The 25,744-nt window shown below is 35.5% G+C and overlaps 1 protein-coding gene across 3 annotated transcripts in view; it reads right to left on the reverse strand.

Annotated features, from left to right (window-relative positions):
* The window catches only part of klhl4 (kelch-like family member 4), a 38,808-nt gene that overhangs the window by 7,634 nt on the left and 5,430 nt on the right, over nt 1–25,744 (reverse strand). For all 3 annotated transcript variants that reach the window (XM_019077591.2, XM_042770336.1, XM_042770335.1), the window contains 7 exons: nt 11,882–12,049; nt 11,065–11,201; nt 10,645–10,841; nt 6,760–6,972; nt 6,439–6,625; nt 6,071–6,295; nt 3,913–4,075 (listed from right to left, as the gene is read on the reverse strand). In XM_019077591.2, coding sequence (XP_018933136.1) covers nt 3,913–4,075; nt 6,071–6,295; nt 6,439–6,625; nt 6,760–6,972; nt 10,645–10,841; nt 11,065–11,201; nt 11,882–12,024 — 1,265 coding nt within the window. In that variant the 5' untranslated portion in view covers nt 12,025–12,049. The remainder of the gene's footprint in view (nt 1–3,912; nt 4,076–6,070; nt 6,296–6,438; nt 6,626–6,759; nt 6,973–10,644; nt 10,842–11,064; nt 11,202–11,881; nt 12,050–25,744) is intronic.

The following is a 25,744-nucleotide window of genomic DNA, read 5'->3' on the forward strand; positions in this document are numbered from 1 at the left end:
TTTGTATTATTTATGTTGCATTTAAACTACTCACTTTCCATCCTGAAAAGAGAAATATACTGCTAAAATTTATTATTTGTGAAATGCTGTCTATTTTAACAGTGGGTTTGCAGACTCCTGGAGGTCCAAGAAGTATTGCAAATACATAAAATGTGTCTAAAATATTCAAAATGTGTTTCTAAAGATTACAAACAAAAGAAATAACTTCTATTATCTGATTGGTTTTATAGGGCATGAAAACATAATTAACCCTCTGGGGTCTAAGGGGTTTTGGGGGCCTTGAGAAGTTTTGACATCCCCTGACTTTTGTGCTTTTTTCAGTTGCTTATAAACATATACATGGCTAAAGTCTAATAACACTGTATTCAGTACAAACTGGGCTACAATAATATGTAAATAGCATGTATGTACATGATTGTGTTTTTGAGAAAACAATGTTTATGTGTGGTTAGTGAAAAACTACAATTTTGAAGTCACTGAAATAAGGTCATAAAACACATACAGAACATTTGTTCAAAAGACTGTCAAACATGGACCTTGTAGCCTAGAATTTTTGCTTGACTGACCATAAATATTAGTGTGATTCACAACTGAGAAAGCCCCACATAATGAGCTGCATAATGATCCTTTCAGCCAGGTGTGTGACTGTGAGAGAAGAGTTACAATAAAGAATGTGAGGACAAAATAAATGTATATATTTTTAGGTTTGTATTTTATTTAGAATATATTTAATTATTCCACAAAATAACTTGAGATTCACTTGCGAGTGCAGTTAAACAGTTTATTATGAACAATCAAAACTGACTTTCAAAGCTGAATTTTTAGCATCATTACTCCAGTCACACGATCCTTCAGAAATCATTCTAATAATCAGATTTTTTACTAAAAAAAACATTTGTTATTATTATTATTATACTTTTTTTATTAATTGAAAGAACAGCATCGTTTGTAACATGATTATTGTATTTATCATCACTTGTGTGCTAAATAAAAGTTTTAATTTCTATATATACTGACTCCCAGCTTTTAAATGGTATAGTGTATTTTGTTACACTTGGAGTAAGACTTGAGTAATGATGCTTAAAATTTAGCTTTGATCACAGGAATAAATTAAATTTTAAAATATATTCAAATTGAAAGCAGTTATTTAAAATAGTAAAAATATTTCACAATATTACTGGTTTAGCAAATAAAACTTTCTGTATTTTGGATCAAATAAATACAGGCTTGGTCAGCAGAAGAGAATTCTTTACACAAACATTAAAAATCTTATTGTTCTAAAGTTTTGACTGGTATTGTGTCATGTTGAAATATATAAATGAACATCACATACCTAGCACATACCTCATATTACTTTTATATCGTATTGCTGTCTAAGTGATACATTAGAACATAAAAAAAAAAAAAACATCCTGGCATCGTGAAACATTGAGGTGATGTAAATGATACTTCATAATGTTTCACTTGATTATACATTTAGTAAGGCATTATATTTTATAGTTATATGTTATATGGTTAATGTATATGAAAACTAATTGGATTAATAAAAAAACGACTATGAACCGTAAATACTGCTGGTTTAAGCTGCTTCATTCTTTTTTCTGAGGTAATCCAAATCTTATTACTCTCAGCACGTCTTCTTGAGGTGAATTATGTACAGGTATTATTCCTCTTAGTGCAAAGGTCATGTTCCATGAACCGTAAATATTTTCAAACTTAATTTTTGATTAGTAATTTACATTGCTAAGAACTTCATTTGGTCAATGTTAAAGGCGAGTTTCACAATATTTAGATTTTTTTGCACCCTCAGATTCTAGATTTTCAAAAAGTTGTATCTCGGCTAAATATTGTCCTATCCTAACAACCGTACATCAATGGAAAGCTTATTTATTTAGCTTTCAGGTGATGTATCAATCTCAATTTCAAAAAATGTACCCGTATGACTGGTTTTGTGGTCCAGGGTCACATATATGGCTGAATTCAAAGACACTGAGGACTCAGAACACGAGTTGCTCTCCATTAACTTTAACCATTTAAAAATTTGAGATTTGGGAAACACTCTGATTGGTGGATCTCACATCATTCCCCTGCCTGTTTTAATACACACACATGCCTGTTGTGTAGCGTTTACTAATTCAGTTTACTGAGTGATAGTTGAGTAGGTCTGGTGTGAATAAGTGGAGGTGGGTATTCATTTGCATATTCATGGTTGTGTATACTAAATGAGGTAAGGGTGTAAAGTTAAATTAAAGCAATTTTAAGCCATGAAGATTTTTTTTTTCCACAGGAAAAATCATTTAAATACGTATCATTATTAAAAATCCCAAAATTAATGACTGCAGTGGGACTTCAGGTTTGTTAAAGGGATACTGCACTATATTACATCTGTTTTATTGCAATATGTAAAGATCTTAAATCTCTATGCAGTTTTAAGAATTTAATTAAGAAGACTTTTCTATCAACAGCAGCATGTGCAGTGCGCTGTGGCTGATTCACTTTCCTCCATGGATTCTCCTCATGATGAGGTCTGAATTAGGTACTGGATCCAATATACAGCGTAACCCTGTACGGCCAGATGGGAGTTAATAGGCTCTGAGACCAAAGACTCTCTGGTGTCTTTTACATTAAATCACTTGAATGGCAGGCGAGCTGCTGTTAGCTCTGTCCAAGAAAACGGAGGCTGGTTTTGAATCTAGCCGAACATTGACTGATGACTCATGGGGCATTTCTGTATCCAGGTCAAAAACAAACCCTTCAAGCTACCTCTAGAGTCCAGTGTCCTACTTCTCAATGTGATTAATTGATCAGTCTTTTCAACAGGACATATCTTAGGTATCTTTTTGAATTTCTGTAGGAGAGGGGTTGTCAGCCTCTTCTGACCCAGAGACCCCCCGCCAAGACTCTCAGCAAAATCTGAGGACCTAAAAATTCTTAGTAACACTGTAAAATTTCTTCCATTGACAAACAGTATTTTATTATGCTCATTTCTACCCTAGTTTCTCAATTAACTACCTTTATTTCCTTGGGCATGTCCAGCTTTCTTTACACCAACGTATTGTCCAATCAGAGTGAGATTTACTTTCATTTAATATCCTAATGATTTTTGTCATAAAAGAAAAATCAATCATTTTAACCCATACAATGTATTTTTGGCTATTGCTACAAATATACCCCCGCGACTTAAGACTGGTTTTGTGGTCCAGGGTCACATATATGTTTGAACCAGAAACTGATTACAAAGAAGAACAGGAAGAGCAAATTATGTGGGGTCACCTACTGTACAAGTTGATGTATCATGGTAATGCATTTTATACATCGCTCTCTAAAACTTTGGATGCATCACTGTAATTGATATCATTAGCCTCTGGCTTGACTATGTTATCAAACTGCTAATAATTTGTTGCTAATATTGCACAAATGTGTCATGCTAGTGATATGAAAAGCTCCATCCCGCAGGTTGACAGGATTGGGCACAGTACATGTTTGTGACGGTAGGAAACCAGCTGTTTCAAACAGCATTTTTTAGACTGTCTTTGGTGAACTTTAGTTTTAAGGAGAAAATGCTCAGCAGTGGTGACATGTAAACAACTTTGAAAACTTGATTTTTACAATAGGAGGTATTTAATTCTAGATTCTTCAGTTATTTTGTAAAGAACAGCAGTTTTCTATGTAATTTTTTTCTGGTAGGATTGGGTAGAGGCAAAGACTAATTTGCATATTCATAGCTCTGCGCATACTAAATGAGGCAAGGGTGTGGAGTGATTTTTCCGCAATAAACTCTGTCAAATTGCTTAGTGCCCATTTTTGTACATTGCTTCGGATAACAGCTAAATACATAAATATAAATGTTTTAAAATTGTATCGTAACTCAACAATGCTACAAAAGAAAATAAGACAAAATGAATTCCTTACTTTCCATTGAGAGCAGTGACCCCGACTGTGCTGCGTGGTGTGGACATACTAGCCACATAATTCCACTGCCTCGCCTGGGGGTCCCACCTTTCTACTGTGTTCAAGTAGCTCCATCCGTCATGGCCTCCCACTGCATACATGGGCCCCTCTAGCACAGCAATTCCTTCGAAACAAATAAATAAATAGAACAAAAAGTAAGACTGGGCTCAGCCGTTGGTGGTGCATGCCATACATCAGACAAGCACACAATTCACTAGCAAGTGTCTGTCTTTGTCTTTGTGATGTAGTGAAACTGGCCAATGTCAAAATTTAAGATGGTAATCCCATGGAGATAATTTCAATGAACATCAAGCGCTTTTCCTTTTTAAGCAGATATCAGTAGCTAAAGACATTCTTCTGGTGCGACCCTAAGGACAAGAGCCCTTAGACGCTATGGTAAGCATTAAGTATTCATGGTGCATCTCGCTGCTCCCTTTACAGCAAAGGTCTCTCGTGTTTCTGTTATAAATCTCTAGCTGTCGCTTTTGGGGTCGTGACATATAAATCGTCTCTTAACCGACATTTTGGTTATGATATTGCAGCGCACTTTATAGGCCTCAATGAGAAACCTTTGAGTGTCAGTTTTATGGGATTATTGTACAGTGCATTTTCTCCTCTGAGTTTAAATTACCTGCCATATTTTTTTTACACACATTTTTCTGTGCAGCCCAGATTTAATAAAAGCATCCAGTCACTAAACCAGACTTTGTGTGGTGGTGTTTTTGACTAAATTATAATTATATTATAGGTATTTGGGCTTTGTATAAAAATTATGATATTGGAGAGAGAAAAAAAAAAAAAACTTTTGAATGTTTTAGAGTAAGCAAAACCACACTGGGACTCGCTTCTTTGAACCATATACTGAAGTAGTCGCATGATTCTCTGGCAAACAAAGCTTTGGATCTCATAGATCACATGCTTTTGGTAAAAACTACTCAAGCTAAAATACAGTGACTTCATTTAAAATGTGTTTTTGACACAAGCTTTGGAGCTTTGCTGTGAAACGTAACATCACTATCACGTTTTATTTATTCGTCTCCTTCCTTTATGAATCACTTCCTTGTGCAAGTCTTGTCTTCGAAAACTGGACCAGAATGAAAAAAAAAATGTACTAGCATCAACATTATCAGTTTTTAAGTAAGGCACAAAATAACATATAATCTCCCTAATACACCAAACTTTACACACAAATTAAGTTTCACACTGTGATTGACTGCTTTTGATAAACTGAGACAGTTGACATGACGCATTCTTAAATTTCCTCGGGCTGTAATCCGCAGGGGTGTCTTTTCTATTCAGCTGCTTTTTAGCGTCTTGCACCATGAACCGTTTCTAAGAGTGTCAAGAGTCGAAATATTTCAAAACCCCTGCAGAGACGTCTGTGATCTGTTCCATTCTGCTCCGTCTAGCTATTGTTGAACCAAAACACATTGTGTGAATATCAATGAAACTGATATTGTATGGTGAGTGGATATTAATTGAGTCATGCAGACATGGCTTGGTAACCTAGAAAGTAAAGCCAATTAGACAAATAAATTCACAAATATTCAATTATGAATTATGCCCTCATAATAGTAGTTTTTTTTTACATCTTCACCAGCTGATTAGCAACGTATTCCTTTCAGCTAATAAGTTAGGTCTTCTAGGTGAACATGGCTTCATTAATATTAATGAGCAAATCCTTATAAATTACAGCATACACACTGCTAATAAAAATATGAGGTAGTACTTTTTTAGAAAAGTAATGTGTTTGACTTCTTCGTAATATCTTTAATAACATTAACAAACCTAATGCTTAACAAATTAGTTAAAACACATTCAAAATATATTAAATGTAGACATCATGAATGTTTGATCAAGATCATTTTGAACGTATTCATATTTGAATGTTTATAAATTACTGATCTATTAATCTATGTAATTTAACTTGTAAGATTTTGAACATGTTCATACTGTACATTGAGGGCTGGTGTTGTTTAATGCTGTAGATCAGTGTTTGTCACATTTATGCTGTGACAGAAAGAAGCTAATTTAATTACTAAACATTACAGCATAACAATTATTCACATATGTTGTGTAATAAGATTACACGAACATCTGAAGCATTCATAAAACACACCTAATCCGTGTCTGTGGGTTGACATTGGTGGCATGGTGGACCACACTTTAGTGATTGGGTTGTAGCACTCCACCATGTTAGAGGTCTTGAGTCCATCCCTTCCTCCAACCACGTAGAGTTTGTTATCAATCACTGAAACCCCGAACTGAAGTCTTCGCCCATTCATGATACCAACTTGGATCCATCTGTTTGTGCGAAGGTCGTATTTCTCTATCGTTGTAGACCCTAAGAGTAGACAGAGACTCTAGAGTTTATTGTTAGTTAAAGAGTTGAATGCTGCTATGCTAATAGCTATATTACTGTACAAAATATTATTTTTATGACAGTAAGAAGTACTGCTATTAGAAAAAAACTAAATAATGGTCCACCTTTAGAGGCGTCCATGCCTCCAACAGCATAGAGCGATCCAACAGTGGATTTGCGTGGTTTGGTTCTTGGGCTCTGTAGCATCGGACGGCGTTCTGGCAAAAGATGGTATTTCATGGCTTCCATCAGGAGCTTCTGGCATTCCAGGTCTTCTGAAAACATCTTATTGTTTTCCAGATCAGCAAGTAGCTAAATAAAAAAAATTGTGCATAAACATCAACAGAAGAAGGATTTAAATATGAGGTCAGCAGGAAGTTTTTTTAGTGATTACATGAAATTGTAATAAAATGACCAAGAGTCTCATATGAATGCTATTGGCAAACCTGTGGTGGTAAAAGGGGAAGTCGAATATATGCCAGCAACACTCCCAGATCCTGTTGTCGGTGCTGCACATCATAGCGAACCCACATCATCAGGGCTTGGAAAATCGTTTCTTCATCTGGAACGTTGATGTCATCGCTGGCCAAAAGCTTGACAATTTCTGTTGTGGGCAGCAAGAGGAACTCCTGATTCTGAATGACCTCTAGAAAGTGTTCCTGAAATATTAAGCAATTTTGTTTACAAAAATTATAAACGTTTCTTTCAAACTAAACAGACAAACCATTGATAGCAGATGGCCTAAAATGAAATCAACTTTTGTCATTAGATCAACTTGTGATTTGGGGGGAGTGTGTTCCACCTTCAATCCACGACTAGGTGCCCTTGAAAATGCTCCCCGGGCGCCGCAGCATAAAATGGCTGCCCACTGCTCCGGGTGCGCAGTTGTGTACTGCGTTGTGTGCACTTCGGTTTAAACCATTGATAGCATACTTGGCTGATGGACTTTTCTTCGCGTACAAAATGTATTCTCGTTGCTTTGTAACGTTACGGTTAAACCATTGATAGCAGATGGACTATTCTGACGATGTCTTTCATACTTTTCTGGACCTTGACAGTGTATTTTACTTGGCAGTCAATGGGACAGTCTAAGCCTCCCGGTTTTCATCCAAAATATCTTAAATTGTGTTCCGAAGATGAACAAAGCTTTTACGGGTTTGTAACGACATGGGGGTAAGTGATTAATGACAAGATTTTCATTTTGGGGTGGAGTAACCCTTTAACAGTAAGTCCTAAAATTAATGTAAAAAGCCAAATTATTTTTATATTTATATAAATACGTTATATTTTATTATTGTAAATGTATAAATGTTTTCTTGCTGTGTCCAATGAAGCAATTCAGTTGTTGCAAGTCAGAAACAACAAATGGTGCTAATAGACACTCACAGTATGCTGTAGCACTACCAAAAAAATCATGAACCTAACCTAAAGTGACAAAACATACTCTTTTTCCCAGACATGTCCTGGTCACGATTTCTAAATTATCTGAGTTTTGGCATTGTTTTCCTATTGTTTTCATACCTGAAGGTAGTGACTGATTATTATTTTGACCAATAGCGTGCAGGTATTGTACACAATCGAAAAAGAGGACACATTGTCCCCGTATATAACCTTTATCTCCATACCAAAATTTTAGTTGGCCAAACAGTGCTCCATCTTTTCTAAATTGTTAAAATATTGGCGAGCTGTGTCCCTAAAGACTGTAGTGCACACCAAAGCTTAGCTTAAAGGTGTGCTATAAATGAATATTGCTCAATAATGGCTGTTGAGTTAGCATTTTCACTTGAAACAACCTGAAACAATATTCGAAACAACACCATATAACAAGCACATGGCACTGACACAGAATATAACATCATGTATTGAATTGCCCATTATGGAGAATCTAATAAGTTTTTTTACATAAATAAAAAAAAAATCAGCTTTTCACATAGGTCTTGCTCTTCATTCATCTCAGCACAATATAATGATCTGCTCCAATGCATCCACAAGGACATCGGAGATTGCTCTCTGATAAAAGCGTTTTGCAAGGTTCAACTTGTAGCATGTGAAGCGCATGCCCAAAATCTCTCTAACAAGCTTGTTCATTACTTATGGCACTTCTAGAGTTTCCTTTGTGCATCAGAAGTAATCTCCATTGATTCTGCTTCAAATAAGGGCAGTAAACATCCTATTGATCATCAATCAGATCTAAACAGCAGTGTCTCTGCTAAAGCCCTGCATGGGCTCTCGGAGCTTAGCTCAGACACACATAATTAAATGAGTACCATGCATTGATTTTCAGCCCCTCCTCAATATAGAATTAAACTCCACTTCTTCTGGTGACATTGATATAGATTCATTATTCGCAATTACCATCACAAGCACCCTGGCAATTAATTGAATACATTAATTCTGTTTCACTGCAAACATTCATTTAGAAGCCTTTTGTGGGCATATATTTTAGGGGATGGCATTAAACCGAACAGCAAGTAAAAGGTCCTGCAGCAATATTAGTGTGAGATGCACACTGCTCCGTAAGATCTGAATGGATTAGATTGTAAGGGAGGATGTTAGAATTGAATGGGTTGTGTGCCAAACCTAATGTATTCATGAGGGGAAATATGACCTAGAGCAGTGTTTGTGTTGTCAGTCATTTATCTAAGCATTGCCTCATCTGATTTTTAATTTCAAAAGAAAATACCTAGACGTCTAGCAAGCTACAGGCCATAGATATCTTGAACTAAGACATAAACTCATCCAAGTCTGCAGCTTCTCACAAAAGAAGAAAAACTAACGTCAGGATGAGACAGAATGTAGGAAAAGCTAGCTTATCAAAATAGAAGTTTTTAATCGGAACACCACGGTGAGTGAACCAGGAAGCTCTGTTAACGTTGTGTTCATTACCGAAGCAACTGAACAGGAAATTTTCCTGCTTGTGTCCTCTGATTAGATTAACCTCTCTGCTCTGGAAAGCCCTTTGTAAACAGCCTGTGCAGATGTCCTTCAGGAGATAACGGCTATCTTCCTAAGTTGTTTCCGCACTTGGGCAGAGAAATGCCCATCAAGCAAATGTGTTCTGTGGATCCTTGGGCTCCTGAGAATACTTAATGTATTGCCATTATTTAACCAATGCTACTCTTGCTATATTTCTCACACATCAAAGAGCTCTGCGCAACCCTTTAAACTGACCGCATGCTGAGATACAAAATGTCACATCAAGTAATTTTATGCTTGGAATTCTTTATGTCAGACTAGGCTTTAAAACTTGTGGTATCTCCTGCTTTAATAATATGCATGGGAAAAAAGTTGATGGTGTTAGTTTTAATGATAGTTCACTACAAAATGAGAGTTCTGTCATTCTTTACTAATCTGATATTGTTTAAAACCCTTATGAATTTAGTATAGTTGGTAGAACACAAAATATGTTATGAAGACTTTTTACACTGATGTCTATCAATGAATATATATATATATATATATATTAATTTGTAAGTCAACAGTATGGTGATTAGTTTTGGTTGGGTATTTTGACCTTTGTCATTTTTAATTACATTTAATTTTATTTAATTAAATGTTCTTCCAGCCAATTGTAATAGTGGTACAGAACACTGTGTTACATGAAATGAATAAGCTAGGTAAATAATAATTGCCATCTACAATATATTATCTATATCTCCCAATGCAGTATGTGGAAATATTATATATTACAAATGAAACAGTTCATTACAATATATCTTTATGCAATTAAGGTAAGAGGATGTTTACAATTTTGGTCAAAATGATGCTTGTTTATTGTCAGCATTACTAGGTTTTGTATGCCAGGCGATGATATCTCATACTATGAATATCCCCAATCTGGTTGTCAACATTTAGTATTAGATATCAACATACTAAAACCCAATAATACTAACAACAATACACAAGCATCATTTTAAATGCCTCTGAACATTACAAAATAAGTCAAAAGAGACAGCCAAAACAACAATAGCAACAGCAATATAAACAAAGCAAATAGTAAAACAATGCCACAGCACCATTTATTTAAGCCAGATTGCATGCTAGGAACATCGCCAGTATAGTACTGTAGACATTACACTAGTTAATCTGTAAATATACAAGAGATTACTGTAATGCAGACACAGATTCTCATTAGGATTCTACAACACCAAGCTGCTACAGTAGGGTCATTCAACTCCTGTGAAATTGCAATATACAGGCGTCTTTTAATTGTAATTCCAGAACTACTACAGTGCAAATTACTGTGAAAGGTCAGCAACTAGCAGTCAGGACAAATGTTAACACTGTGTTTAGTAAATTTATAATAAGCTACTTTGTATGCCAGGTCCTACCACAGTGTAGTTGTGGGCAACGTTCAAAAGATCCATGCATCCCTGAGCATCAGCAAACGAACGGATCCCCAGGCAGTTGGATGGGTGCAGTTGTTTCATCAGAAAGTTACAGCAGACCTGAATAACTTGTGAGAGCTGGAGGAGACAAGCAGCAGCTAACAGACTTTCAATTGTGTCCTCTTTTAGCTCCAGGACTCCTGTACATTTGGAGAAAAGAGCAAAATATGCAAGAAACTTTTCAGAATTATTCCAGGAACAAAAAAGTACTGTATGTTTAACCATTTTGTTTAAATGGTATGTTTGGGGTTTGTAAATTAATGTTATGCCCACTGGCATCGACGAAAAACTTATTTATGGATGTGACACTTCTGCTGCGAACAGCACATTTAAATAGTCCTCAAGTGGAATGCAGATACTCACCAGTATATGCAAAATGAACCAGTGCTCGCAACGCCTCAGGATCAACACCCTCCATTTTAATTTCCTCTTGTTTTGCCTCCCTCACGTCATTGGTGAACATGGCAGCAAAGTAGTCTGAAACTGAGCTCAGGACAAGTCTGCAAATAATCGTGAAAATTGTTTATATATGTGACTGAATACTTCAAAATCAACTCAAACAACTTCTCGAGAGCCGTCTTCGTAGAAAATTCCTCCCTACAAAAAGATTTATCTCAGCGCAGCTATTTTCACCAGGTTGTTTCATGCAGCTCTGGGATGATGTTGATTGAGCTCAGTGTCAAACTGGGACACGCAGCAGAGATTTGGCTACAGAGAATTTTTCAACAGAATAGCATCAAAACGCTCAGCGGCCGAGAGATTTCTTTAAATAAACACTCTTTTAGAGTCCTTGAGGAAAGTTCAACTCGCTCCGTAGTTTGAAATGGGGCGTGCAGCACAGTTTTGACACTTCTTAAATCTGCCATCTGTATATCTTTCCTTTAAGGAACAGTAAACACAAAATGAAAATTCTTTTATTATTTTTGTTGCTCCAAACCCAAAGACTTTTTTTGATTTTTGAACAATGTGATCACCACTATTTTTCACAAAATTTCAATAAATTGGCCTTGACCTTCTTATTTTTTTTCTAAGAATGATAAATGTCTCTTTTCAATTGATTTTTGGAGAAGTATTGGACTGCATTTTAAGCAGCGTTCACTTTTGCCCTGTTGATCTGTCTGTTTTTGCAGTGTAAGTAGGACATTTGAAAGTAAGATGACTTGATTCGGTGGAGACTCACCTGTGTGCGGGGATCTTGTGGTCTCCAGCTATCAAAAGTACATCACACAGCTGCTTGTGCTGAAGATAGGTCTCCATCTTTCGAAAGGTCTGTTCCGCATGGTTTGTGGCCTGGAAAAACTCATCAGAGCAGTTGGAGCTCATCCTAGAGAAACTGCTCAAAGCCAACCTATGGGAAAGAGGAAGACCGGAGTTGAGCTGGGACTGAGCAATGTGCACTTCTGTCAGTTTGATATGACTATTTGATCTATGCAGGTGACGGGGGGTGGGGGTGGGGGGGGCTTAACTAACACCTGCACAAGCTGCTGTGTCCACCTGTGACTTTATCTTTTATTTTCCCCTCAATTTACCCATCAGTTCTGAGGCTCCACAAAGTGACAGGTCTGTGTTGCAGCTAAAGCATGAGTCATGGACATGTGCATTTTAAACTGTGGTGTTTATAGAATATTATTCTAAATCTAATAGAGATAGATCACCTAAAAAATCAATTCCGTTATTTAATTCTCTCATATCTTTCCAAACCTGTATGAACTCCTTTCTTTGGTCCATAGAATGAGTAACATGCATGTTGTTTGTGTCGTAATGAAAATAACAAATTTATAGCCTTTTTAAACAATGATAGTGATGCAAAATTGTATAGTAAAATCTGCTCTATCACCATTACTTTCACAGTTTTATACTATTTGATGGCTTGATCCAATTTATGGAGTTTGCACCCACAAAAACAAGCTCTGCCAATGATGGTCTCCATGTTGATTGATGCATTTTTCCTGTATGCATGAATTATATATTGTGCAGAAGTAATAAAACATTTTTTTATCTCCCAAGTGGGCATTAGTCATTCTGTGTATCTTCCTTCACACTTGTGAGAGCTAAAATTTAAACCATTAGAACTTAACTCCGTAAATAAGTGGATTGAAAGCCAGAGTTTTCCAAAAGGGCAGATTACCATTTGCACAAACTTAGCTGTTTTTATTTATTCTTTTGGAAGCACGGGACTTTGTGGGAATCTGGTCTCTTCATTGAGCCTTGATAATGTAAATTTTGAGCTGCTCTCCCTGCGGACCGGTAGATTAAAAGCCATTGTGCTACATCTGAATAATCCCTCTGACTCACAGCAAACAATCTAAACCTTTTATTTTGCTGTCCTTCACGGAACAAATCCATGGCTGACATTTAACCAGTCCACAACACTGTTTAAAAAGTCTAACTGCCACAGGGACCTACAGTAGAGCTGTGCATTTTGATTACTTGCCTGTAATATATGCCATAGAGAAGGGCGTGTTAGAAAAAACTCAGTAATTATGGGTTGCTTTGAATGACTGGTCATATTAACTGCCATCAACAAAGATTTGCATAACAAAAACAAAGCATGACCATTATGATATTTTAAATATCTGCATGTCCTATTGTCCACTTCATCTTTTTAACCATAAAGTTGGGAATTAATATTTAGCACTTGATCAAATGTTATGATCTTGTAAAAGTTTTAATTACAGAGTAAATCCCACTGAAAGCTGCACTCACTGGATCAATGGTTTTGTGAACTGTGACTCTGTCCTTAGAGGGATACATAAAGCAGACTTTTGCCCTTGTGTACTGGACTTTGAAGGCAAATATGTTCCATTATGAACATCATATCACAAGCTAGTTTTTTAAGCATACTGCCATATAAATCACATAAATTCCAAAGTACATACTTCTACTCTCTCTTTATAGCTGACTACATGTGATAAGTAGTCAGTTGGCGCATTTAATATGATGGAGCTGGCTTGACGTGAATTGGCTAGATGAGCAAGGTGACTCTCATACGGAATAAATTATCTTTATCTCTCTGGTCAGCTGTCAGGAGTTGGTGATTGCACTGATATTTACAAGCGGAGGGGGGTTAACTTCTAAACATTTAAAATTGTCCTGGGGTTGCTCTGATCTAATGCCACATGCAAAGCCAAACTCGGGTTAGGCTGACGGATCATATCAAATAGCCTGCTATTTTACATATAGAGCATCCAGTCTGCTTAAAGAATAGTTCACCCAAAAATGACAATTTGCTGAAAATGTATTCACCCTCAGGGCATCCAATATTTAGTTTGATGTAGGAGTTTGTTTCTTTGTCAAAACAGATTTGGAGAAATGTAGCATTACATCACTTGCTAAATGCAGTAAATGGGTGCCATCAGAATGAGAGTCCAAACAGCTGATAAAAACATCACAATAATCCACAAGGAATCCACACCACTCCAGTCCATCAATTAATGTCTTGTGAAGCAAAAAGGTGCAAGTTTGTCATAAACAGAACCATCGTTAACACATTTTAAACTTTAAATCATCACTTCTAGCCAAACCATAATAACCCTTCCACCAGTGAAAAAGTCCATCCCCTGTTGTCCTCTCACATCAAAATCCACCAAATTGTTAAGAACTGTTTTGGAACATTTTCAATTGTAAACAGTGCTTAATCTGTGCATATTTCTCTGCTTAATCAGACAAGCCAACTATTTCAATGGGGGAAGCCATATTATGGATAGAGGACTCATAAAGCAACACTGTAACTTTTTCTGTGTTCAGAATTTGCTAAATGTATATAATGAGCGAGTACATCATAAATTCATCTACCAAACCGCCCTTTTGTCTTATCCCAAATCACTATGGTACATTTATAATAAGTGATTATTTTTGGACTATTGTAGCCTGTTTGGGTCGTCACCGCTGCGGAGTAACACATACCTGTGTGAATCGCCATAGACATAAACTTGGAGAAGTAGCTCCGGTTAGAATGTTCTTCTGCGAGATGCATGCAGTTCTGTTTATTAACCGCTAGAGCACCAAAATTTACAGTGTTGCTTTAATGAAAGATTTGTTTCTTACAAGCTTTTCACTTCACATTAACTGATGGACTGGAGTGGTGTGGATTACTTGTGGATTATTGTGATGTTTTTATCAGCTGTTTGGACTCTCATTCTGACGGCACCCATTAAATGCAGAGCATCCATTGCTGAGCAAATGATGTAATGCTAAATTACTCCAAATCTGTTCTGATGAAGAAACAAACTCATCTACATTTTGGATGGCCTGGGGGTGAGGAGATTTTCAGTAAATGTTCTTTTTTTGAGTGAACTATTCTTTTAAAATCTTGTATGTTTGCATGCTTCCCTTTTATTGTTTTGTGATAATGACACATCATATGGCCCAAGTGAATGGTTGAACACACCACTGAAGAAAAAAAAAAAAAAAAAACATTTACAAATATTCAGATTAAATATTTCATTTTTGCCTCTATGTGGTGCTTTGGTTATAGGTTTTAAATCCAGTGACTGATGATGCACAAGACAATCAAGTGTTGAAGATGACATTAAATTTACATTACATTCTTTACATTATGCCGACTTGTTTTTGTGAATTAAAAGGTACACATGTGCAGCTGCAAGACATTTAGACATTAATAACCATGTTTCGATTGTGTGGACAGCAATGGCTACCAGTCCCAGACTCCTTCTGGTCATTATAAGGTTGTTTTTTATGCTAAATAGATGGGTAATTCATCTCACTGACATTATAACTACATTTTGGCACAGAGCTGGGTGTACTGAATAAGAAATAAGCCAACATAAGAGGGGCTGTAAAACCTAGATGCATTACTTTTGCTCAAAGGAATGCTGAGAGGACTTTTATGTCTACCACTATCAGAGAACCAAATTGCTTCTGTAACACTTTCTGAAAGGTTGTAAATTTACTGAAAATGTTTTCTTTTTGCCTGTGAAATTGGCTTTTTATATAAAGGGTCTTTATGAGCCACAATGCACCTCAAACATGATGTAAAGCAACTAAAACACATTTTCGTAACCCCTGAATAATACATAACACGGGTTTCCTACATATATCTATGTGTGTTAATCTTATCACATTGCTGCAAATGTAAATTTTCATAATTTTATGAAGTTCTATTATTAGTTGTTTTGATATGTTTATCTATTTTATTTTATCTCTTTTATTTCTTGTTGTTAATACAAAGGTTTGAGTACTACTTCTGGCTAAATAAATCTTCATATCGTTATGCACTATGAACAGGAAGAATAAACAGCTTGAAGAATAAACAGTTGAAACTGCTGTAAGACATATTTCATACTCAAAGGGCTTTTATAGAAATCTATTTGTTGTGTTATCTGGTGCATTACATAAGCCATCATATCTCCATATCAGTACAGCATCTGAGCAGTTATCTGTTCTCACAGATCAATAACAAGTGGGCAGTTGTTGCAGTTACCTGAGCGTTTCTTGACAAGAGCCTGCCAACAGGCTCTTCAAACGCTATTTCAAGAGCCTGACACACAGAGAGCATGTTATATGTGGAGCACCGCAAAGTGCTTAACCAGACTTTATGCATCATTCCCTTTCTCTCTGAAACAGATGCTTATCATTATCAGTACATCTGCTTCAAATATTTTTTTTATTGAAAAAATGCTATTTGATAAAGTGCACTAGCTCTGTACATGTTGTGTTTTGATCAATACAATCAACAAAAACAGCATAAAAACATTTATATTCATGTTTTCTAAATTTTAGTGGTGCAGTTGTCAATCAAATATGAATAGGAATTGCTAAAGCAGGTATAAAGGATTTTTCAAGGACATTATAATAAAATATGTATCAGCATCATTGCTCACATGCATTCTGCACATGTATTTGGTTGACCTTTCAAGAAATATCTGTGAGCTTGCAAACATACTGAAGCAGCCCTAAGCGATTTTATTTGGCAGGGTCTTATTCCTCATAGAACAGCATGTCAATGCCGCTTTCTCGATTTCTGAAGCATGCTTTGTTATTCAGTGATGCAAAGTGCACATATTATGTTGAAACTGCACAACAGTGCTTTCCCGCTTAAAACAGAATAACTGATCCAGTTCTATGTGTCTGTAGGGTTTTTGTCAATTTTGCTTGCCTTTTTCCAAAATGTCACTGAACAAGATTTTTTTTTTTTCATTGTCAATTTAAACAAATCTGCTATTGAGTCTAATCTAATTATTGTCAATATTTGAAATGCTACAACCATAAACAGCACCATCCAGATGCTGAGACAAAGTAGCATGCTCAAAGATCATACTAAAATACCAGGCCAATGTTTGCAAGGCCGTTTATTTTCTGAACTTAAATGTCTTGTGTATCTATTAAAGCACCTGGCGTATCTATAATTCTTCAGCTCATAGTAAAATGTAGAATCCTAATAATATGCCTTGCATGTCTGACAGAAAATTCTATAATAATAAACTAAGTGAAGATGAATGAACCTCACTTCTAAAAGAGGATTACAGCTATCTGTGCTCGCTCAAAACCATGAGTAGAAATCATCTTTATCGCCCAGACAGCTTAACTGGGGCTTCCTTCCTCCAGAATTTTCACCCACTGTCCGTTTAGTCTGATGTAGGCTACTGACTACAGTGGGGGCTCAACCTCATTTTTAAGATGGCTCTTTATTCATGTAAGCCCCAGGATTTGTGCCGAAGGAACTATTTTCTTTCTGCTCAGTTGCTCAATTCCAGCAATCAAAGCGCATGTCTGTATGAGAGATAAATATCCAGCCATCAGCATTCAGAAAGTGTTCCTTGAGTCATTTGTCAAAATGGACTTAAATAAACTGAGTATGAGTAAAAAAGTAAAAATTAAAAAAATTAAAGGTAGACGTATTTTACGGTTCATCAAGCATGTGTAGCAAGTTAAACCACTGCACTTGAGGAATTTCTCACTGATTTCTGATTTTAAACGAAGGAAAATACAGTTTATAGATATACTTCAGCATTGCGAACATAGAGCACACAAAACGAGCTGCTGCTGAAACAGTGCACAATCCACGTTATCTTAAAGGGGTCATATGATGCTGCTGAAAATAACATTATTTTGTGTATTTGGTGTAATGCAATGTGTTTATGCAGTTTAAGGTTCAAAAAACACATTATTTTCCATATAATGTACATTATTGTTTCTCCTCTATGCCCCGCCTTTCTGAAACACATCGTTTTTTACAAAGCTCATAGGTCTGAAAAGCAAGGTGTGCTCTGATTGGCCAGCTATCCCGTGCTTTGTGATTGGCCGAATACCTCAAGCATGTGACGGAAATGTTACGGCCCTTAACATACTATGCCATCTCCCAGGCCAGCAGCACGAGACTCAGTCCAGCTGATCTGCTCATGCACATCCCATCATCGGTTCTCTTTTAGCAGTTCAGTCAATGTACTGTTAGGATTAACTGAATAACTCAGGATATTGGTTTATTTCGTGTCAGAGGGAGTGTAAGGCATGTTAATAAACCGGATAACTTAAGTTATTTGTGGATTAGTGTGTACTGGAGATGCAAACCGTTTCCAACGATTAGGTTCGACTGGTTCGACCAGTTCACTAAGAAGATCCGGTTAAATAGAAAGATTCGTTCCCGATCCGGACATCACTAGACCCTCATGCCATCCTATATGACTTTCATTTATCAGATGAACACAAACTAAGTGTTTTAGAAAAAAAATCATTACTCTTTATATAATGCAAGTGTATGGGACATCCAAAAATGACACTTCAAAAACTATACACAGTGAATATGACAGTAACACATGCAACCCCTGTTAATGAATCACTGTCTTCTTAAGATAAATTAAACCCAAACATAAAGAAAAATACAAATACCAATATTTTAATCTTGACCATCATGTTCACTTTGTGTGGTTTCTGAAGTGGTCCTGTCCCCTTGCATTATATGGACTAAAAATCTTGCTTGTGTTCATGTGAAGAAAGAAAGTCATAAACATCTGGGATGACAGAGGTTCAGTAAATGGTGAGAGAATTTTCATTTTTGGGTGAAGTATCCCTTTGAAGAGCAAGATGTGATGGAGAGGCTAGAAATATATTCCAGACAGAATACAAGAATCTGTTGAATTAATGAGGAGAATCATAGAATTAAAACATACAACGTTAACGTTTTTAAAGGCCACTTTATTTGTGTTGTCTATTCAACATCACTGTCTTAAAGGACAATTCATCTTTTAAATGTTTATTTGGGGCATTTAGAGTTTTTTTCTTAGCAAATATTGATAAATAATTATTTGTGACTAATTAGATTAATTAATGAGAAAAGCATGTACTGTAATTATTAAGATTAAAAAAAATATTCACTGACAGTCCTAATTCCTACTTAATGATTCATATAATGAAATATTGTAAATACAACTTATCTACCACCTGATAAGAACATCACTAAACATGAATTATAATTAAGTTAGCATATAATGTTTATTTAAACACTTTTTTGGAGATTTGTAACATTTAATAAAAAAATTCCCACAAAAATATTAATTGTATTTAAATTCTAATCACTGATTTTATTTGCACTCAATTTTGTGCATTCAGCTAATATATTACATAGCTAATGGCTCTATCAAAACAGAACAAATAATGAATAAACTTTTTGGGGGAGGGAAACGCAACTTTGCTACCTCAATATGCTTCCTCATATTTGATGGTGAACTTTTGAAGCCAGACATTTACCTGATAAAAAAGTCATAATTGAAGTAGAAATGTGTGTGTTTAATGCATGAAAACAATGATCATTAGTTCTCACGTCAGGCACACACGTTTGAGCTTCTGTTTACCATATTTAATGTGCACAAGATAAAATAAAAATATAATGTACTTTTCAAGATGAAATAAAATTGTAAGGAGTAAAAAGTACATTTTTTTCTTCAGAAATGTAATCAAGTAAAAGTACAAGTAGTCAGTTTAAATTGTACTTGAGTAAAGTACAAATCCCCCAAAATAATACTTAAGTACAGTTATCAAGTAAAATTACTCAAGCATTTTACACCTCTGCCTTTAATTAAACATGAGATGTGCTTCAAACTGAATCATAAATCATATGCGACTGGCCCTCCTGTTGTTGTTGTTTAATGCGTTAAACGCATTTTCCTCAGCACACAGTTTACATCTTATTTTTACACTTACCTGTAAATGTTTGGAATTGACACGAGCATTTAAATTTTGCATAATGGCTCATCCTGACAGCGAATCTCTTTTTAACTTCGCAAACTTCGATGCAGGTGCGGCAGCGGCACGCGCATGCGCGTAAAGACGGGGCTCAGTAAAACACAATCACAATAAAAGTAAAGGTAAAATATAAGTTAGTTTATATTACCCCCATTAACAACAACAGCAACATTAACTGCAGTGTTGCAGTATTGACAGATTTTGTATTTAAAGACAGTGGCAAACACTTTAATAAAAAAGATAGAACTCTGCTGTACCAAAACATACAGAACTGTGACAAACCGTCATTTTGTGTACCTTACACCCCCTAATTCTAAGAAATGTTCTTTCACACTGGTCAATACAGTGAGGATAAATGTATCAAATGTATTGAAATAAATAGAAATGCCTATCTGGCATGATGTACAGTCATGACAGCCATTATTGCTAAATAAATTCCATGAAAGTGATACCTGATGGGCTTTATTTTGCTATAATGATCAGCTTCCCTTACTTTCCTAAGTTATATGTAAAACATTGAAAGAAACATTACAGGGTTGCAGCCAGAGTATATAGGTTTCTTATAATTTTGTTGTTATAATGACCTTATCCACATTTGTTGCTGTTGGCCATCCAAAACTTTTCAACAAAAAGAGCCATGTAGTCTAGGCCTATTGAACAGTTTAAGCTCTTTGTGACTGTGAACACATAAAATTCCTGCTGCTGCTGCTAGCAATTAAATAACGTATTGCCTCAGTGTGCCTACCTACAGTGTTTATGAATTTCACTTGTCAAATAGTCTAGTCCTGTCAGCATTCTTTCAACCCAGACTGAATAGATCAAAGGTGTGGCTGCTTCCTTCCCCAAAGTTAATGCCTGTACTGTATGCTGAAGTGAGCAAGGATGTATCAATAGATTTACTGACTGGAATTTTCTTTAGACTATGGCTTTATACATTTAAAGAAGTGGGTAATGCCAAAAGCAGGGTTTTTTTTTTTTAACATGTTGATTCTTAGACTGAGCTTTAATAGTCATTAATATTCCCACACCCATTCAGTATCAAAACAGTGTCAACTGATGATGCATTGCATTTTAAGATAAAGGTTAATTGCCTGAAATTGGCTTTTAATAATCCACATTCTGTAAACAACTTCTGTGAATGCATTATTAATGAGACAACAACAGAAACATTATGAGCAGCAATACAGGTCATACATCTTCAGAGCCTTTAATTAGATTGTACTGAATATAAACATGCCTCTTGCGGAAACAGTGGAAGCACAATTGCCTAGTGTATTAATATGTCTTAATATTCAGTGTTATTACCCTCTCCATGTGGTAGTTAAAACATGGTGAATTGCATTAAAGACATTTTACTTTGCTCATTGTGGAACTGGTCCTGTTCACACAAACACAGTACATGTTGGTCATTTTTTTGCTTTCAGGGTTTTTTCTCTTTTCTATCTACCATGCAAGACCATTTTAGCTTCACTTCAGAACAAAGATAAAGGTACGAAGGATATTCGTAAATGTAACCATGCAAAGCCCTTCAGAAGCCGAACAGGTGCAAAGATGAAAGCATTTTTTTTTTTTTTTCAAAGTGCTACAGAACCTCCAGGTCAGACCTCTTCTTATTATCATAAGTATTGCACTTTTTTTCTTTGTCCTCAGACTATGCTGCCCTTCAGTGTGCAGTGTCTCATCACAATTGCTAACCATCTGCAAGGTAAATACTGCTTGCCTCAAAGGTTATAAAAACTGTGCAGAAACTGTCCAAATTCCAGTATGCTACAGTGCTGTATTCTTAACCTTAAAGGAAAAGCTGCAACTCAGCACCCGGCAAAGTCGCATGCCATTAAGAGTGATTTGACATCAAGAAGTAAATTTAAATGGGGTAGTTAAAATATACACCATGCGTGAACCAGTTGCGTTGTAAAATGAATCTGTTTCCCCCCATCATATTCAGTAAGAAAAATGAAGCCAGATGTTTGCTAAGTGTGCATTTTTAAAAATATTATATTCTCAGCAGATGCAAATTATGAACGTCTACCAATTATGCTGAGGCTAATAGACATGTTGAAAAGCTGAATTATAATTTGATTAAATGCGGAACACTCAGCAGTGTTAGGATAATTTATTGCCTGGCTTTAATGTATTGATCTCAAATGACAACAAATCCCGAATTATCAATAATTATGCTAATAGCTGCATTTGGAAAGACAAACAGTATTCTACTGCAAAAATAAGGATGTGAATGTCACTTTTTAAATGCATGCTGTACAAAAATATGCACAAATACATTGTACTGTATTTGCATTATAATGGTGCAGACATTAAACACTATAGATGAACTGTAAAACAGATGATGTTTAGTTTAGCTATTCATGTTAATGTGATATAAAAACAAATTATAAAGGCTATTAAGCTTTCTGCCCAATTGGAATAACAGTCTGTTGCCGTCTTGAACTATACACAGATTAATGCATTAGCTGTGTTAACATGCTGGCACCCTTTGAAAATAAGATATTTTCTCAATGTCCTATTTTTTTTTTCAACTGCTGCCCTTTATTAAAATTTTTATAAAAGCTCTTGTGAAGTTTAGATATTTCCAAGGCTTTTGTGTGATGCTTTCTTTTGAACACATAAAAACTTAATTCACTGATTAATCACTAAGCACCAAGCTTTAAAACAAAATCTTGATTTATAAAGACTGTAAAGCAATCTTTTGAAAAGCCGGTTTGAATACAATGTTTGTAAGAAATGGCATTCAGTATTTATTTATCTTTAAACCTCAACTATATTAATACTTTAAACTGAGTAGCATTTCTGTGCAATTATTTCATGCACAACACATTCAACAGTGAACTCGCCTCTTGCGTATTTTTCCCCTCTAACACTACATTTCCATTCCTCTGCCTGGACAATGTCTCTTGACCTTATGAAGTCACTATAAATATCTCCTTGAAATGAAGCTCTACTCATCCTAGGACAAGATGGTGTCATTATTTTCCAAGGCAATTGAGAGGAAATTGAGATATTATTCAATGTAACGGCTGCTGACTCAAGTCTCTGCTGTTTCCTTATTAAAGGGTCAGGGCCAAAATTCCTCTTATAGACAGCGTTTCATCAAAAGAAATAAATACAGAACTGCATGTGATTATTTTTATGAAAGACTTCTTTTTAGATTTTAATGTAATTTTACCTTTTTAGATCTTAATGTAATCCAGGTATACAGAACTAAATACAGAACTGCACTACAACATTAAAACTAAATACAGAACTGCATGTGATTATTTTTATGAAAGACTTCTACTACAGTAAATAATTAAAAAATAAAAAAATTTTAAAAAACTTAAACCAAAATTAATTAAAAAAAACCTAACAACCAAAAAAAAAAAAAATAACAAATGTTTAAAAACTGTAATCTAAATGTATTTAAATATATCTTATCATCTAAAATACAAAATACTTCCAACATTTATGCATAACATCCATTTGTAGTTTTAGTTGAACACCCCATGACCCTTTGCAAGCCAGCATGCAGTCATATTGTCAGAAGAAATGGTAACACAGATCTCAAACATGGCCCTAAGCACTTTACGCCCGCAGGGATATGTAGGACACGAAACATTTCTCTCTCTGCTCGGCCATTTGAAAAAAATCAGAAACAGACGTTTCACAGAAATATGAATTTACTCGAGATGAGCGTCTATTATAGTAAATGGGCCCAGTTTAAAAGCCCAACTAGAGATTCTACATGTTAGATTTAGGACTGGTATGAGTGCATGTTGAACTAGAGCAAAAGATTGGAGTTTTTCTTAATATTTCTTAATATCTCCATGTATCTCTATGTTATTTTCACACATTTCACACATTTCTGCTTATATCAGCACGTCGTCCACCTACATGCTCTTACTGGGTCAGTTCATCATTACAAAATCACCATGACCTCTGTAATTTCAGCATATATTATATGCCTCTTCATCTGGCTTTCTGTTTGAAAAATAACCTTTAAAAAAGATGGATATTTCATCAATCTCTTTGAATTATTTATGTTGAGCAGGTCTGATGCCTCGATATTACAGAAGATCAACAGAAACATTCTAAACATAGTATTCAGCAGTTTTCATCAATTCCCATACTGATATAGCTTCCAGGCTGAATCCAGATTAATTTCTTCCCTAAAATATTTTATTCATTACTTGGCTGCCTCACAAGATTTTGACATTCCACCTGTTTGACGTTTCACTGGTAATGAAATCTACAAGTATTATATCAGATATAGCTTACATGTTATATAGCAGACACTATTAAACATGGCATGTTTGGCACTTTTCCTAGTAATGTGCTTTATTTGAAGAAATGCATTGTGTTTTGAGAGCTTTTTCATCATTTTTAGTAGCAATGCTGGTGTAGAGAGGACAGGAAACAGAGGGGGAAATGGGATCAGCAAATGATGCCAGCCGGATTGTTATGCTATGATAACAATTTGTGTTTGAATGATTGTGTTGATAGATGAATATGTTAAGTCCTAAATAGTTCACCCATAAGTGCAGAGGACAAGCCTTCTGATTCTGCATTTTCAAAAAAATGCAGTGAGTACTAATATTTATATTCAGCTCATTTTATATACATATTTGCTTTTCTGCTTTATAATTGCACTCTAATGCATTACCACCTCCTCGTCAGTTAGCTTTCCTTTACTGATGAATGTCATACAAGGCAATAAAACGCATAAACCAATGAATAGTTATTTTTTGCCCTTTGGGTAAAACTGTGCATTGAGGAACTTGGTCTGATCGCATTATTAACTCACACACAGAGACGCACAACAAAATGCCTAGTCTAAAGGCCTCATTTCCATTACATTGTGTCTGTAAGGCAAATTTATGCTTTATTTACGCATACTAAATGAAAAGTGATAAAAGGACGTGGAAGAAAAACACAGAATAACAAACAAATGTAACAGCAGATGTATCATTGTACACCTAGAGGCTCTGAGGTATGATAATTTAAAGCACATGATGGGAGAGAGGGATCAAATCTCTTTTGTTTCTATCTAATTCTCTGATTAAATATTCATAACACAACACACTCATGAAAAATACAGCAGTTAATTTTCAGTGGTTAGAAAAGATTTTCTAGTGTATAAGATTACATTTGCAATTTGTTTTAATGTTCTAGCTAATGTCATTTCAGCCTGAAAATAGCAATTTTCCATTGTAGATGAAGAATGAAGTCATGGTACTTAAGTTCACAATACCATATCAATCAGTGAACAAGGCTATTAACACTAAGAAAGCTTTCAGACCAGCAGAGTAATTAATATAAGCTTTTAAAGGGTCAAAACTGGATGCTTGAGAGTTCATGTCTTGCGAATATAAGCAACGCAGATAAGACTGACATGAAGATGGTTCTATAAGGAATATTGTTGCCAGATTTCCCTGATCTATTTATTGTCTTTGACCTGAATTGATTCTATTACCATACTGTTAAAAAGATAAAATGCTAAAAAGCAATGCCACACATGCACTAAAATATTAATAGACTCATAAATATCCATGAGAGATGTGCCTATAGCAGGAGATGTAGCAGAGCTTCAATGGCTATGTTAATATAGTACAGTGTAATGTATTTAATTCCCTCTGACCCACGCAAGGCATTTATTTGCTAGTCTGCGGTCAGTCCAGCCCCAGCTGCGACTATAGGCAATGCTCCTTACCAGAACAAGCAAGACTGAATAAATAAAGAGACGTTCATGCAGGATATGTTTACATGTATATATATAAAAAGAAAAATTGTGTACTGCAAATGAAGGGGGAAGAAATGGTACATAACAGTGTTAGTCTGTGTATGCATGAAT

This window comes from Cyprinus carpio, chromosome A14 (genome assembly GCF_018340385.1).
Source record: "Cyprinus carpio isolate SPL01 chromosome A14, ASM1834038v1, whole genome shotgun sequence".
In the NCBI taxonomy this organism is placed as follows: domain Eukaryota; kingdom Metazoa; phylum Chordata; class Actinopteri; order Cypriniformes; family Cyprinidae; genus Cyprinus; species Cyprinus carpio.